The 17,571-nt window shown below is 47.5% G+C and overlaps 1 protein-coding gene across 4 annotated transcripts in view; it reads left to right on the top strand.

Annotated features, from left to right (window-relative positions):
* Positions 1-17,571, top strand: part of MRPL28 (mitochondrial ribosomal protein L28) — a 75,969-nt gene that overhangs the window by 20,414 nt on the left and 37,984 nt on the right. For all 4 annotated transcript variants that reach the window (XM_030213030.1, XM_030213031.1, XM_030213033.1 and 1 more), the window contains one exon: positions 15,749-15,901. In XM_030213030.1, the coding sequence (XP_030068890.1) occupies positions 15,749-15,901 (153 nt within the window). The remainder of the gene's footprint in view (positions 1-15,748; positions 15,902-17,571) is intronic.

Genomic DNA, 17,571 nt, shown 5'->3' with positions numbered 1-17,571 from the left:
TTCTCCTGAATTGCTAGATGTGGAGACAGGGCTGGCATATTTGGCAGGTTCCTTGTATGACTTGATTTGGGCGTCGACCAAGCAGATGTCTTTGATAGTCACAGCCTGTCGTTTGCTGTGGTTGCACCACTGAGCAGCAGATGCAGCTTCAAACAGCTGGTTAAGTTCCCTTTTAAGGGCAAGCTGTTGTTTGATTAGGATTTAGCGAAGTTGGTGAAAGATCTGGATGACTCAACGTCTTCCAGAGGACATGTCTAAATGTTCTTTCCGGTCGAGTCAGGCTTGCCCTCGTTTTAAAGATACCAGGTGCTAGTGGAGTGGAGGAGTGGCCTAGTGGTTAGAGCACCGGTCTTGCAATCCAGAGGTGGCCGGTTCAAATCCAACTGCTGCTCCTTGTGATCTTGGGCAAGTCACTTAACCCTCCATTGCCTCAGGTACAAACTTAGATTGTGAGCCCTCCTGGGACAGATAAATATCCAGAGTACCTGAATGTAACTCACCTTGAGCTACTACTGAAAAAGGTATGAGCAAAATCTAAATAAATAAAATATCATCCCCGGGCAGCCTAGTTTTAATCGGAGATCCAGGTATCTGTCCAAGCAGGGTTTTGGAACTCCAGACTTCGTCCTGTCGAAATACTCCGGATTTCTCCTGAAGGGTTGACAGGGTGCACAGTCCCGTCTTTTCTGCCTTTCATCTCAACCTTTGTTTCTTCCTGCTTCATGTGCTCCTACTCTTGTTTGGAAGTGACCAGCAAGTTCCATTGGTCAGATCATTTGTTTGTGCTTTGCTCAGGACCTCAGAAAGCTAATGCGGTTCCAAAACCACGCTAGCTCGCTGGGTCAAGGCGATTTATCACGTCCACATATTTACTAGCTGCTAAACCACTTCCGGCCAGATTCTGGGCACCTTCTACCTGAGTTATCATAACTTCCTTGGTAGAAGCCTGTCTGTTCTCCCTGGAGGAAATATAGAGAGGTGACATGGTCTTCCTTGTATATCTTCTCCAGACACTACCGTTTGGATGTCTCTGTTTGGTTGGAAGTATCTTTTGGGGTATATCTGCTAGAGCTTCAAGTTCCCACCCTATTTCAGGACTGCTTTGCTACATCCCACAAGTGTCTGGATTCATCTGCTGCTGATTCTAAGGAATGAAAAATTATTTCTTACCTGATAATTTTCTTTAGTTACAGCAGATGAATCCAGAGGCCCACCCTGTTTTTTCAGCGGTTCCTATCGGTTGGTTCTCTGTATTGGAACTTCTTGCAGTATTTTTATATTTTAGATGCACTCTTGTAATCGGTTTATGTGTTTGCTGTTCTTGATTTAGCACTTTTCCCTGTGGGGAAGGAGAAACGTTATAATTCTGTTTTCTTCTGCTTTGTTATGAGAAATACTAACTGACCAAGGATCATTCTGTCCTATAAGACACTGCAGTTCAGTGCTATCTATCTCCTCCTGCTGATAGATGGCCAAAACCCACAAGTCTCTGGATTTATCTGCTGCGACTAAAGGAAAGAAATTATCAGGTAAGAAATAATTTTTCATCACCTGCATTACCAGACTGAGAACGGAAGCCTCTACTCTCTCCTGGTTCAGAAAGTCTTCATTACTGGGAAAAACAGAAGGAAGCCTCACCTTTTTACTAATTGCAGCTAATACAATACTACACATGGTGGAATAAATCTATTCTTTCTTCACATGGTATCCTTGCTATTTTATGGCCAAACGAGAGATCATGGTAAAGAGAAAACCAAATATGAATCATAAGTGAAAATAATGTGCTGGAGGGAGTGTGTATATTAGGAAAGATATGAGCTGAAGAAATGGAATAGTTTAAAGAGGAGAATGATAAGTAAAAAGTAGAAAAGAAATACAAGGCAGAGGCAGACCAGCAGAATGAAAAAAAAAAATCAGTTTTATATTTTAATCGAGTATTACGTGGTTTTACACTATGATCTAGTTTCTTTAGTGTGAGACTAAGAGGGGGATTGATTCATTTTAACATATGTTAAAAGAATTAGCGCGCACTAAATGCTAAAAGCCCATTCAATACCTATGGGCTGTTAGCATTTAGCATGTGCTAATTCCCTTAACACACATTAAGGTGTATTAAGGCCATAATGCTTCTTGATGAATTCCCACCCCCCAATGACCTATTGATAATTATAGGGGTAGCTTGGTAAGGCAGAAATAAGTCATTGCCGTGATCAGTATTTATTTCATTTACTATGTAGGCCATTAGTTTTTGTAATTCTTTTATTGTGTGTCTTTGCTAAGTTATCTTATGTAGGATACCTGACATGACCAAGGGCATAGCCAGACTTCAGTGGGAGGGGAGCCAGAGCCCCAAGTGAGAGGGCACATTTTAGCCCCCCTCTCCCCTGCCTTCAGATACCTGTGCTGGCGGGGGTCCCCAACTCCCACCAGCTGAAGTCCTCCTCAGCTGGTCTCCGGACCAGTGCATTGCTGTAGCTGATGTGGAAGCCTAGGATTCTGTTTCTTCTGTGTGAGTCGTCCTGACGTCCTGCATGTTGAAGGCTTTTAATGAAACAACTTCCACAAAGGATCCAACACAGTCCGTGTTTTGGCACAAGAAGTGCCTGCCTCGGGTCACAGATAAAAATTCTACAAAAAACATATAAATGTATCTCATTTACAAGAATTGTCTATGACTGTGTAATAATCATGAATTGTATAAACATATTAAACAATTTTAAAATAAAACATATATATGTAACCATTTGTTTTTATACATAAAGCTGTATGTATATATAGCTTTAAAAAATTTTAATAGAACAATTAATAAAAATGGAATATAGTAAAATAGTACACCTTTATAAATATTAATAACAGACATTAAAAACAAAAAAAAAATAAATGGCACAAAATAGAAAAATATTAAAAATAAAAAGTATATATTAAATTTATAGCACCAAATGAAAAATAGCAGGCAATAAAATCAAGAAAAATAATTAAAATATTATTTTAAAAAATGTGCAGCTACCTTAACATCAGTATTCTCTCTATCTAGCAGGTGGATAGTCATAATCGTGCATCTCTGGATTGCTTAGCTCCTGGCCTGGTCCCCCAAGTTTGGTAGAGCTTTTGGGATTGAGGCGGCCCAGGCTTAGGGTCTAGGTGTACACCTGGTGGCGCTAGGTCTCTCCCTCCCCCTTATTGGTCCCCTCATAGTCTGCCTTGAGGTACCTTGACTGAGATTTGCTCTGGCTCCCTCTCCTGCCTCTTATTTAAAAAAATTTAAAAAAAAATCTTGCAGCAGGCTTGTGCCAGTTCATAATCTCGGCTGCGGTGTGAGGGTATCCAACTTTCCTCCGATAGCAGATTCCTGAACAGGAGGGGTGAGTATTTTTATGATGGTGGTGCCGGCAGGGTCTCATCAGCACGGCTCCCAGTCTGAGAACTGGGGAGCGGCATTGGGCGTTTGTTCCTACTGTTAACGCCCAGGCCCGCCAACCGCTGCACCACTGGATGCTGCTGGACGGCCTGAAAGTGGGGAGCGTAAGTGTTCTCCCAGCCCATTCTGGCAGGTGCAGAGTTTTCTTTGGTGTGTGTGCCTGCAGGTGCCATCTTTTCCACTGTGTAAAGAGGCTTAGGTGCCGCTGCTCCATGAAGAGTCTGGTTTGACTGTGATGCCGGCGGTTTTGAGTGCTGGCCATTCTGAAGCTGTGGCTGGGGGAGCAGGGGTAGATTCCCCCCTTTTTGCTTCAAAATTGGTACCTTTGCACAGTATGGCCTTTCTGATGAGGAGACCTGAAGGACTCGCAGAGCCCTTCAGTCAGAAGACTCCAATGGGAGTCTTGGGGTCTCTCACAGCTTCCCCAGTGGCCGCGGGACTGTGAAACTGGTCTGTGGCTTCCCCAAGCTTAATGACTGCAGTTTGGCAGGTAATGATTATACTGTGAATGACTGTGCACTACCCTCTTGCAGTTGACCACTAAGAATATTTATGGCTTGATTTACCTCCGCCTGGTACCCTCCTGGAGGTGGTTTATGGTGTGTGTGCAACATAAAAGGAAGGAAGAAAGGGATCAGGGTTGGGGAAGGTCGTACTCTAGGTTTTTCAAAACCTATTCTGAGTATGAAGGTACAGAGTCAGGCTTAGTGCTCTTGACTCCATGTTTCTGGGAGAAATGTTACATTTTGAGTTAATTTCTGAGGCTAGTGCACTCCTCCCAGGTTTCTCTTGGTCGTCATGGTAATCCTGCACCCTCTGTGCTGCCATGGTGGCATTTTCTCCAGTTTCAGTATTTATATCAAAATAGATTTTCTTTCTGGAAAGTGACTGGCTTTCAACTTGAAGGTCACAGGTTCAAGGCTGGTTTATCCATCATATTAGAAGCTGTGGACTCAGCTCTGTTTCCAGTGGAGCATATTTTCTCCGAGGACAAGCAGGCTGCTTGTTCTCATTGATGGGTGACGTCCACGGCAGCCCCTCCAATCGGAACACTTTTCTAGCAAAGTCCTTTGCTAGTCGCGCGCTGATGCGCGGCCGTCTTCCCGACCGAACCAGCTTGTGTTCGTCAGTCTTCTTTTGTCCGCGCTCGGTACGGTCGTGTTACGCCGTTCGCGCCCCTTAAGTCGACCTCGCACGTCTTTTTGGCTTTTTCGCTAAAAAAAAAAAAAGGGAAAAGGATTTCGGAAGAAGGCCTTTTCGGTCTTTTTCCCCTTCCGGTATTTCCAGTTTTTGCTCCGTAAAGTTTCTTTTCGTTTTCGGGGTAGGCCCTTTTGAGGCCTCAGGTCGAATTTTTTTCTTCCCCTCTTTTTTGGTGCCTTACCGCAATTACGAGTTTTGATTTCGCCGGCGTGATTTTTCCGCCCATGTCATCGAAGTAATCGGGTAATCTCGCTCACTGACAGGCACGCGTCGTGTCTTCAGTGTCTGGGGGCTGGGCACCGCCCGCAGGCCTGTAGTCTTTGCGCCCTTTTACAGAAAAGGACTCAGGTAGCGAGATTGGCCCAGTGGAATGTTTTGTTCTCAGGCTCTTCATCGGCACCGGGAGTATCGAGTGCATCGACGTCGGCAGCGTCAAGACCTCCGTCCTCGGCCGCGAGTGCATCGAGGCATCGACCCTCTGCATCGGGGCCAAGACATCGGAAGGCGACGTCGGTGGTACCAGGACCTCCACTTCTGTTGATGTCGTCGGAAGGTGGTGCTTCGACTGGAGTGCAGGTGAGGGCTGTCCATTCCCCTGCTGGTGGCGGTGAGCCTTTGGGTGGGTCTCCCCCTACCCTGAGGGCTCCTGCGGTACAGCCCCCCCCCCCCCCCCCGAGACAGACCTTCTTCGGCCTCGGCCCCGAGGAAGCGACGGCTGGATTCTACATCCTCCTCATCGGTGCCGGGAAGTTCCGGTGACATGCTTCGTTTGAAGAAGTCAAAGAAGCATCGACACCGGTCTCCTTCCCGTGTCGGTACCGAGAGCTCTGGGTCGCCGAGGGAGTCGGCACCCAGTAGGCATCAGCACCGAGAGGACCGCTCACCCTCTGTTCAGGAGGTGTCGATGCGCTCCACTTTGGACAGCCCGGAACAGCCTCCACGCCCGGAACAGACTCTGACATCGACACCTGCATCGGCTTCCATGTCTTTCTCTACAGCTGCTCTGCACGAGAGTCTCCGGGCCGTTCTCCCAGAGATCATGGGAGAGCTGTTGCGCCCTTCCCCTCCGGTACCGGGGGTGCTTGCGCCACCAGTACCGTCGAGTGAGGCGCCGGCTGGCCCCTTGCCCGGGGTGAGGTCTCCGACGACTACGGTCGCCTCCCAGGAAGGCTCCCCGACGACGTCGGCGGAGGGAGCTTCGCCGGTGCGGGCGAGGGAGTCTACCTCTCGACATACACACCGTGGCCATGGTTCCACGGAGTCGAGCCGGGCACGGCTTCAGACACAGGTCCGTGAACTTGTGTCTGATACCGATGGTGAGGCCTCGTGGGAGGAGGAGGAGGACATCAGATATTTCTCTGACGAGGAGTCTGATGGCCTGCCTTCTGATCCCACTCCCTCCCCTGAAAGGCAGCTTTCTCCTCCCGAGAGTCTGTCTTTTGCGGCCTTTGTCCGGGAGATGTCTACGGCCATCCCCTTCCCGGTGGTTGTGGAGGACGAGCCCAGGGCTGAAATGTTTGAGCTCCTGGACTATCCTTCTCCACCTAAGGAAGCGTCCACAGTACCCATGCATCATGTCCTGAAAAAGACATTGCTGGCGAACTGGACCAAGCCATTAAGTAATCCCCACATTCCCAAGAAGATCGAGTCCCAGTACTGGATCCATGGGGACCCAGAGCTGATGCGCACTCAGTTGCCTCACGACTCTGGAGTTGTGGATTTGGCCCTAAAGAAGGCTGAGTTCTAGGGAGCATGCTTCAGCGCCCCCGGGCAAGGACTCTAGAACCTTAGACTCCTTTGGGAGGAAGGCCTACCATTCTTCTATGCTTGTGGCCAAAATCCAGTCTTACCAGCTCCACACGAGCATACACATGCGGAACAATGTGCGGCAGTTGGCGGGCTTGGTGGACAAGCTCCCTCCTGAGCAAACCAAGCCATTTCAGGAGGTGGTCAGGCAGCTGAAGGCGTGCAGAAAATTCCTGGCCAGAGGGGTGTATGACACCTTTGATGTTGCGTCCAGGGCCACTGCTCAGGGTGTGGTGATGCGCAGACTCTCATGGCTGCGTGCCTCCGACCTGGAGAATAGGATCCAGCAGCGGATTGCGGACTCGCCTTGCCGTGCGGATAACATTTTTGGAGAGAAAGTCGAACAGGTGGTAGAGCAGCTCCACCAGCGGGATACCGCTTTTGACAAGTTCTCCCGCCGGCAGCCTTCAGCTTCTACCTCTTCAGGTAGACGTTTTTTTGGGGATAGGAAAACTGTTCCCTACTCTTCTGGTAAGCGTAGGTACAATCCTCCTCCTCGACAGCCTGCGGCCAGGCTAAGCCCCAGCGCGCGCGCTCTCGTCAGCAGCGTGCGCCTCAGCAAGGCCCCTCGGCTCCCCAGCAGAAGCAAGGGACGAGCTTTTGACTGGCTCCAGCAGAGCATAGCCGACATCCAAGTGTCAGTGCCGGGCAACCTGCCGGTCGGAGGGAGGTTGAAAGTTTTTCACCAAAGGTGGCCTCTCATAACCTCCGATCAGTGGGTTCTCCAAATAGTCCGGCAAGGATACACCCTCAATTTGGCCTCAAAACCTCCAAATTGTCCACCGGGAGCTCAGTCTTACAGCTTCCAGCACAAGCAGGTACTTGCAGAGGAACTCTCCGCCCTTCTCAGCGCCAATGCGGTCGAGCCCGTGCCATCCGGGCAAGAAGGGCTGGGGTTCTATTCCAGGTACTTCCTTGTGGAAAAGAAAACAGGGGGGATGCGTCCCATCCTAGACCTAAGGGCCCTGAACAAATATCTGGTCAAGGAAATGTTCAGGATGCTTTCCCTGGGCACCCTTCTCCCCATGATTCAGCAAAACGATTGGCTATGCTCTCTGGACTTGAAGGATGCCTACACACACATCCCGATACTGCCAGCTCACAGACAGTATCTGCGATTTCAGTTGGGTACACGCCACTTCCAGTACTGTGTGCTACCCTTTGGGCTCGCCTCTGCGCCCAGGGTGTTCACAAAGTGCCTAGCTGTGGTAGCAGCGGCACTTCGCAGGCTGGGGGTGCACGTGTTCCCATATCTCGACGATTGGCTGGTGAAGAACACATCCGAGGCAGGAGCCCTGCAGTCCATGCAGATGACTATTCGCCTCCTGGAGCTACTGGGGTTTGTGATAAAGTATCCAAAGTCCCACCTTCTCCCAGTGCAGAAACTCGAATTCATAGGAGCTCTGCTGGATTCTCGGACGGCTCGTGCCTATCTCCCAGAGGCGAGAGCCAACAACTTGTTGTCCCTCGTCTCGCGGCTGCGAGCGTCCCAGCAGGTCACAGCTCGGCAGATGTTGAGATTGCTGGGCCACATGGCCTCCACAGTTCATGTGACTCCCATGGCCTGCCTTCACATGAGATCTGCTCAATGGACCCTAGCTTCCCAGTGGTTTTAGGCTGCTGGGGATCTAGACGACGTGATCCACCTGTCCACGAGTTTTCTCAAATCCCTGTATTGGTGGACGATTTGGTCCAATTTGACTCTGGGACGTCCTTTCCAAATTCCTCAGCCGCAAAAAGTGCTGACTATGGATGCGTCCCTCCTGGGGTGGGGAGCTCATGTCGATGGGCTTCACACCCAAGGAAGCTGGTCCCTCCAGGAACGCGATCTGCAGACCAATCTCCTGGAGTTGCGAGCGGTCTGGAACGCTCTGAAGGCTTTCAGAGATCGGCTGTCCCACCAAATTATCCAAATTCAGACAGACAACCAGGTTGCCATGTATTACATCAACAAGCAGGGGGGCACCGGATCTCGCCCCCTGTGTCAGGAAGCCGTCAGCATGTGGCTCTGGGCTCGCCGTTACGGCATGGTGCTCCAAGCCACATATCTGGCAGGCGTAAACAACAGTCTGGCTGACAGGTTGAGCAGGATTATGCAACCTCACGAGTGGTCGCTCAATTCCAGGGTAGTGCGACAGATCTTTCAGGTGTGGGGCACCCCCTTGGTGGATCTCTTCACATCTCGAGCCAACCACAAAGTCCCTCAGTTCTGTTCCAGGCTTCAGGCCCACGGCAGACTGGCATCGGATGCCTTCCTCCTGGACTGGGGGGAAGGTCTGCTGTATGCTTATCCTCCCATACCTCTGGTGGGGAAGACTTTGTTGAAACTCAAGCAAGACCGAGCCACCATGATTCTGATCGCTCCTTTTTGGCCGCGGCAGATCTGGTTCCCTCTTCTTCTGGAGTTGTCCTCCGAAGAACCGTGGAGATTGGAATGTTTTCCGACCCTCATCACACAGGACGAAGGGGCGCTTCTGCATCCCAACCTCCAGTCTCTGGCTCTCACGGCCTGGATGTTGAGAGCGTAGACTTTGCCTCTTTGGGTCTGTCAGAGGGTGTCTCCCGCATCTTGCTTGCTTCCAGGAAAGATTCCACTAAGAGGAGTTACTTCTTTCTATGGAGGAGGTTTGCCGTCTGGTGTGACAGCAAGGCCCTAGATCCTCGCTCTTGTCCTACACAGACCCTGCTTGAATACCTTCTGCACTTGTCTGAGTCTGGTCTCAAGACCAACTCTGTAAGGGTTCACCTTAGCGCTATTAGTGCATACCATTACCGTGTGGAAGGTAAGCCAATCTCAGGACAGCCTTTAGTTGTTCGCTTCATGAGAGGTTTGCTTTTGTCAAAGCCCCCCCGTCAAGCCTCCTACAGTGTCATGGGATCTCAATGTCGTTGTCACCCAGCTGATGAAACCTCCTTTTGAGCCACTGAACTCCTGCCATCTGAAGTACTTGACTTGGAAGGTCATTTTCTTGGTGGCAGTTACTTCAGCTCGTAGAGTCAGTGAGCTTCAGGCCCTGGTAGCCCAGACCCCTTACACCAAATTTCACCCTAAGTTCTTGCCAAAGGTTGTGTCGGAGTTCCATCTGAACCAGTCAATTGTCTTGCCAACATTCTTTCCCCGTCCTCATTCCTGCCCTGCTGAACGTCAGCTGCACACATTGGACTGCAAGAGAACATTGGCCTTCTATCTGGAGCGGACACAGCCCAACAGACAGTCCGCCCAATTGTTTGTTTCTTTTGATCCCAACAGGAGGGGAGTGGCTGTAGGGAAACGCACCATATCCAATTGGCTAGCAGATTGCATTTCCTTCACTTACGCCCAGGCTGGGCTGGCTCTTGAGGGTCATGTCACGGCTCATAATGTTAGAGCCATGGCAGCGTCGGTAGCCCACTTGAAGTCAGCCACTATTGAAGAGATTTGCAAAGCTGCGACGTGGTCATCTGTCCACACATTCACATCTCATTACTGCCTGCAGCAGGATACCCGACACGACAGTCTGTTCGGGCAGTCAGTGCTTCAGAATCTGTTCGGGGTTTAGAATCCAACTCCACCCCCCTAGGCCCATGTTTATTCTGTTCCAGGCTGCACTCTCAGTTAGTTGGATAAGTTGTTAGGTCAATCTCAGTTATGTCCTCGCCGTTGCGAGGCCCAGTTGACCATGGTTGTTGTTTTGAGTGAGCCTGGGGGCTAGGGATACCCCATCAGTGAGAACAAGCAGCCTGCTTGTCCTCGGAGAAAGCGAATGCTACATACCTGTAGAAGGTAATTCTCCGAGGACAGCAGGCTGATTGTTCTCACAAACCCGCCCGCCTCCCCTTTGGAGTTGTCTTCCCTTGCTTTGTTTTGCTACATATGGGACTGACGAACACGAGCCGGTTCGGGCGGGAAGACGGCTGCGCATGCGCGGTGCGCATCGGCGCGCAAGGACTAGCAAAGGACTTTGCTAGAAAAGTGTTCCGATTGGAGGGGCTGCCGTGGACGTCACCCATCAGTGAGAACAATCAGCCTGCTGTCCTCGGAGAATACCTTCTACAGGTATGTAGCATTCGCTTTATTTCATTCTCTCTCACTGTTTGTTTTGCCAAGCAGTTCATTGCATGACTGGAACAGTTATCACTACACTACTATACTAAAGGTTAGCTGTCCTCCCTCATTTTGCACATTGATACTAGCCAAACTATTGCATACTAGCTCCAGCCACCACAGTATCCACAGCGTCGCCAGTGGCTCTAATTGCTTCTGTTGCATTTTTGCACCTTTTCATTGTATGGGACAGCTAGCGTTTATACAGAGCTACTTCAGTGTAGAGGTAGCTCAATAGTTTAAGCAACCAGCTGAGAGTGAGCACAGAGATCTCAAGGTTGCTGGGTCATGTCCCACTGCAGCTTGCTATCTATAGTGCACAGTGTTGCAAATAATCATATTCTGCTGCACCATCTAGCTCTGGTTCTCAGCCACATTTGTTAGTTCCAATGCCCTGCCAGTTCTAGTGCATAGCCACACCAGCCAATTTTTGACCACCTCTGCAAGAAGTTGGCTCTAGTTTAGGCATCGGACAGCTGATGTGGCTTCCCAAGTCACATTTAGCAAGCTACCTTTTAGAAGTAATCTTGTGTTGGAAAAGATCTAGGGAAGTTGGGTAAAGACCTGAGGGACTCCCAAGTTTCAGAGATTGCCAGAGGACGAGTCTAGATTCTTTAAGTTCTCTCGGTTTAGTCGTAGGTTTCGTGAGGCTGCGTGTTCCTGGCCAGGAAAGCCACTTTGGAGGTTCCACTTCCACTACAGCAAGGCGCCTTGCATGCTGGCAGAATGATCTCAGCTTCAACTTCAGGTCTACCTATGCCTGCTGCATCTCCCAATGATGGGGTCTCGGTTCACTCCTTGGGTTTCATAATAGCAGGACTCCCTTAAGGGTTTCATAAGGAATGGACCAAGATTGCCTCGGACCATTGTGTCTTGGATTTTCTAATGCAGGATTACAATCTGGAGTTCTCCCATTCCACTTCAGATTTTTCTTGGATTCTCCATTCAAGCTCAAGCCCAATTATTGGGCAGTTCATGCCATCTTGCAAACGTTTAGGCGCTCAGTTGAGTCTGTCCCCAGTTGCAGTTGGGGGAATGGGAAGTTGTTCCCTTTGCTTTGTAGATCCAAATGGGGAGCTTCCTTCCAGTTGAGTTTGGATGTCATAAGAGTCTAGAGTATTTAAGGTTCAACTTTTCACAATGGGAATGTTGCAGTGTGTAATAGTTTGTCTATTGCGGAGAGTTTCTAACCTCCCTGGATCTCAAGGAAGCATACTTCCATATTCCCAGCGTACCTTCCCACAGAAGAACATTGTCAATTTATGACCATGTCTTTCAGCCTTTCCACTAAATCAAGGACATTTTTTCAAGATCATGGTGGTAGTGGCAGCTTTCCTTCATGAGGATGGATTGCAGGTGCATCCATATCTCATGATTGGCTGATTTGTGTCTCTATCAAGACACTCCTGTAAAGTTCATCCAAGATAGCTAGCTACTTTTCATCAGTCCTTAGGATTGGTAATCAATTTCACCAAGAGTCAGTTGTTTCCAACGCAAATCTTGGCCTCTCTGGGAGTGATATTCCACATAGGCTTGGGAAGTCTTTTCTTCCTTTTGCTCCTCAGCAACAAATGCCAACCCAAGTCAGGTTCTACTTTCCCTACCAGGTCTGGGAATAGGTTCAATTTCTGGGCACAATGGTCTCTTGGACATTCTCCCATGGGCCAGATTCTGCATGAGGTCAGCTTTGGTCTCCATCTCTCTTGTTCCCTTCAAGCCAACTTAGCCTCAGTGGGTGAATTCAACACAGCCTTCCTCTGACAATTCAGAAGTTCTCTCTCTCTCTCTCTCTGGAGGTGGCTATCTGCAGCTCGTAGGCTGCTAGGGCATGCCTTACCCGGCTGCAACAGATTTGAGATCCCTTCTAGATGATAGACAGACAACCTCCTCCTCAGTTGCCAGATGTGTAGTAGAGGCTGGCTTATTTGGCAGATTTCTTGTATGATTTGTTTTGGGCATTGACTATGCGGATGTCTTTGGCGGTCACAGCCTATCATGTGGTTGCACCACTGTTGGCAGATGCAGCTTCAAACAGCGGCTGGATAAGCTCCCTTTTAAGGGCAAGCTGTTTGAGGACTCGGTGAAGTTGGTGAAAGATCTGAGTGACTCATAGACTCTACGTCTTCCTGAGGACATGTCTATATGTTCTTTATGGTCTGGTTAAGCTCGCCTTTGTTTTAAAGAGACCAGGTACTATCGTCCGGAGGAGCATACTTTCTTCAGTGATCAGGTTCAGTCCTAGTAGGGTTTCAGAACTCTCGACTTTGTCCTATTGAGATCCTCTGCGGTTCTCCTGAAGGGGTGACGGGGCGCACAGTCCTGTCTTTTCTTCATGAGATGGTTTCTGCCTTTCATCCCAATCAGCCTTTTTCTCTTCCCACTTCTTTGACATTCGCCATGTACTCCTATACTACTTGGAAGTAACCAGCGAGTTCTATTGGTCAAATCTTTGCTTCATGCTTTGCTTGGGACCTCAGGAATGTAATACAGCTTCCATAGCCATGCTGACTCACCATTTTTAGATTAGCAGATGCTGGTGTAGCGGGGCAATGTCTAGGGTGACCCACTGAGCAGAAATTACTTCCTGCTTAGCCTAATGCACTGGAAAAGAATGATGCAGTCTTTTAGTGCTCGCCGTTTTAAGATTAGCAGATGCGGCTGTGGCTGGGTCAGAAGAAGACATTTTCAGAACCTGGAGAGCCTTAGGTAAACAGGAAGGCGGCGACTCCTTACAAAACATCCACACTGTGGTGATATCATCAGATTCCTGACCCGCTGAGCAGAAATGACTCCCGGCATAACTTCATGCTGTCTTCTTGCTGGTCTCAAGGAAGGGGATCTGGTTTTGAGAGCTGTGGTAGCTGATGGCTGAGGGAGGTAATTTCTTCAGCTGGCTTCTCTATGAGACAGTCTCCGTTGTTGCGGTTGGCAGCACTTTCTTCCAGAATGCAGGTGACTTCCTTCTCAGAGTCTCATCTAGCTTCCGTGACTGCCTTTTGCAGTTTGGCCACTTGGTCATCTGTCCTGCTGTGGATGTCTTTTGCAGACCACCCACTTGGTGTTCTGTCCTTCCTTTGCTTGGCATTGCAGGCTTGATGTGACAGTGCTAGGCATTCCAGTCTTGACGTGGCACCACATGTAGCTGTGACCTGTGGAGCATCGGTCTGCTGAAGTTGTAGTGCCCTGCCCCACTTGAGTACTGCTTTGGTACATCCCAGAAGTCTCTGTATTGATCTGTGGGACACTATGGAAGGTAATATTAGTCCTTACCTGATAATTTTCTTTCCATTAGTCCCAACAGATCAATCCAGAGGTCCGTTGTTCTTGGCTGAGTGTTTTCTTCTAGTTGCTTCAGTTTTATCAGGTTCCTTAATTTGATTTTGGCTGCTACCAAAAAGGAAACCTTCTGTTACTTTCCCGCAGGAATGGTTGAGGATCCTACATGAGCTTTATGCAGACAGGAGAGGGCTTACTGTTAGATTTCCTCTTCCTTCTTCCACTGCTTTGGTATCAACAGTACTGAGGTTAAAGTGGCTGCACTTGACCACGTATAGTAAACCAAGTTCTCTCTATCGCCACCTGCTGGCAAAGGGACATAACCCACAAGTCTCTGGATTGATCTGTGAGGACTAATGGAAAGAAAATTATCAAGTAAGGACTAATTATTACCTTAGCCTTCTATCTGGAGCAGACTAAAGCCCATAGACGGTTCACCCAACTTTTTGACTCAAACAGGATGGGGGCAGCCATTGTTAAAAATACTTTGAAAGTTGGTTGGCAGACTTGCATCCATTTCTCTTATACCCAGGCTGGGCTGATTCTGGAGGGTCATGTCGGAGCCATGGTTGTGTCAGTAGCTCACTTGAAGTCAGTCCTTTATTGAAGAGATTTGCAAAGCTGCATTATGGTCTTCAGTCCACACATTCATGTCTCACCACTGCCTTGAACAGAATTCCCAGTGCAACAGCTGGTTTAGTCAGACAGCTCTGCAGAATTTGTTTGGCATGTAGAATCCAACTCCACCCTCCTATGCCCATTCTATTTTGTTCCAGGCTGCACCTTCAGAACAGGCCTGTTAGTGTTATTGGTTCTGGTTGGCCTTGCCATTGCAAGTCCCTGTTGACCATTCTTTGTTGTTTTCCGTGAGCCTGATAGTTGGAAACTCCCATCTGTGAGAATGCTCTGTCCTGCTTGTCCTCTGAGAAGGCGAAGTTACTCACTTTGTAGCAGGTGTTCTCCAAGGACAGAATGACAAATATTCTCACATACCTTCCATCCTCCCCTTGGAGTTACATTCCTTATGCTTATTTATCCAACTGCAGGTTCCGCACAACTCTGGCAGCCAGGAAGGCACCCACTCGTGCCATTCGGGCCTATCAAAGGCTTCTAGAAGTTGTTTTTTTTTTTTGTTGTTTGGGGTTTTTTTTTTTCTTGAATGCTGGGTAGCATCCACACCAGAGCTCTTTTGGATGACATCTCCCATCCATGAGAATACTCATCCTGCTGCCCTCTGAGAACACCTGCTACAGGTGAGTAACTTCACTTTTTGAAGGCACAAAATACCTGGGCTAAACAGGAGCCTGATTCCACTTGATATTTAGGACTGCTATATGATGTCAGAGGGAGAAAACTCTCCTACCTACAGGTGCTACCATCTTAAATCCAGTCCTCTTGTAAGTACAGATGAGAAATAGCAAAACCTGATGTGGAGCCAGTGAAAGAAAACCATAAGTGAAGAGAGATGAACCTACCAGCATTGATGGAAGAGAAGTGGAGCAGCAGCATTCTGTAATAATTACAGTAGGTGAAGCAGGTTTTTTGGGAGAGATTTGCAATATTTGTGGTGTGACGGAATATATGGAGCAGGAGGCAGCAGGTATTCAGAGAAAGTAAATCAGCCAAAGATTTTACCAAAAAGGCTCAGGAAGGAAAGGATGACTGAGAGTAATTTAAAGCATCAGGAGGGTCAAGTAGATTGAGGAAAAGTATAGGACTAGAAGGGGGGGAGACATGAAGCTGAAGGAACGTGGAGAACAGATTTAGTGTGTATGCTGGTCTCAAACTACGGTAAATTGAAAAAGATTTAATGGCCTTGCAGTGGAGAACAGATGTTTAGGGCTAAAGTAGTTCATTGATTTACTACAGGAATCTGAATAAAGTAGAAGTGGTTCACATATTGCTACAGAAATTGCTGGGTTTATTATTGTTGCACTGAATTTTTTTTTCCCTTTTTTAATTAGCTTTCAACTAGACTGAGGAAGACATGGAAACCGCAGCTGTTTGACCGGGAGCTTTATAGTGAGATCCTTGATAAGAATTTTACTATTACAGTCACCATGAGGACACTGGATCTCATTGATGAAGCTTATGGATTTGATTTCTACATTCTCAAGGTAAGATCTAGTTTCGTTTGTCAGGTGATTCTTCACCTTCCCCCGCCCTGGGCTTCCCAGAGCAATAATTGAGCCAGTTAAAATTAACTCGCAAAATAAGCAGTTAGATTTCTTGGCACTAGGAGATGCATAAATGAAAATTTTTTTTTCCAACTATGAAGAATATAACGTGTAGTTTTTGAAAGCTGAAGACCTATAATTCTGATTCCGGGATCCAAGATAGCCGCCAGCACCTAGGCAGTGAGAGGAGCTCTATTTTTCCTGATTGAAAATGCTGAAAAGACATGGGAAGGCGGCAGCCTGAGCTTTGCAACCCCCTTCCTTACCTTTCCCAGGCCCTATGGACTGATTTGTGAGAACCTGTGAGAACCTCAGGACAGAATCATTCGATCGTGAGCGGACCCCTGGAAGGTGCCAGCGTAAGGCAGAAAGTATCGGCGTCCTCGGGGCAGGATGTTACTCTGAGCCCCGATCAACGAACTCCACCCCCACAGCCGCAGATGACCAGCTCTCCCTTCGATGGATCAGTGGGACCTCAGCCAAAGAGCGAGAAGGTAAACCACGCGATGGAAGCTCAATTTCAATTCGAAGGGCAACCTGAGGGACAAATAAGGTCGCCTGAGGTGAGCAGTCCTGATATGACTGCGGGGACGCAAAGTATGAATTTGTTGAAGACTCCGGAACAATTTGGTAGTGTTCCTCTAAGAATATTGCAGAAACCAGCAGAGGTAACTCTCGACTCTATGAGATTTAATTTCTCAATTTATGTTAACCTCCATTCAAAAAACTAATGCTATATCTGAGAAAATCATTGAAATCAAACAAAGGATGGTTAAAACTGAAACGGATATAAAATCTTTTAGTGAGAAATAAGGAAATATTGAGAAAACTGTTATAGAATCAGGACAATTACAAGCAGTAATGCTAAAAGACATTGCTAACTTGAGAAGAAAAACAGAAACGTATGATAATTATATGAGGAATAACAATTTAAGACATAAATTTCCCCAAGATTAAAATGATTAAACCATATGATATGTTAGAGGTATCTTCGTGAAGTTTTAGAAATACCTGAAACAAATTTACCACCTTTTAATCAGGTGTATTATATTCCACAGAAGGAATTATCTCAAGAGAGGAAAGAATCATTAGAGTTGACTGCATTTCTGGAAACTTCTGAAATAGATCAAGCTGAAGCTGCTACTTTGGTAGCCTCTGTTGCTTTAATTCCTGACAAGCAGTTGCTTCTTCGATTATTCTTTAGGAACCGGGAGAAATTGGTCCTAGGCCTAAGAATAAATATGTTTCCTGATATTTCAAAAGAAACCCAGAAAAGGCACAATTTTTGCTGTTGAAACCTGCCATTCTACAACTTGGGGGAATATTCTATTTACGGTTTCCCTGTAAATGCATAATTTGGCTTAAATCAATTAAGTATGTATTCACGGAACCTTCACAGTTGACATCACTCATAACTTCTCAAAGAACTGAAAGAGTTTAAATTAAGTATTATTTCTGTCCTTTCTAGGTGCTGAATAACCTTAGTAAAACCTAATGTGGGTATTTTTTTTTAATTTCCTTTAATTTTTCTGTATTCTGAAATCATGGATCCATTTAATAGTGGACTTGAGTGTTAGAATTATGTTTATTATAATTTCCTGAAATTGATC

The sequence above is a fragment of the Microcaecilia unicolor genome, chromosome 8 (assembly GCF_901765095.1).
Source record: "Microcaecilia unicolor chromosome 8, aMicUni1.1, whole genome shotgun sequence".
In the NCBI taxonomy this organism is placed as follows: domain Eukaryota; kingdom Metazoa; phylum Chordata; class Amphibia; order Gymnophiona; family Siphonopidae; genus Microcaecilia; species Microcaecilia unicolor.
The sequence above is the reverse complement of the archived record's forward strand: the minus strand, read 5'-3'. Positions and strand labels throughout refer to the sequence as shown.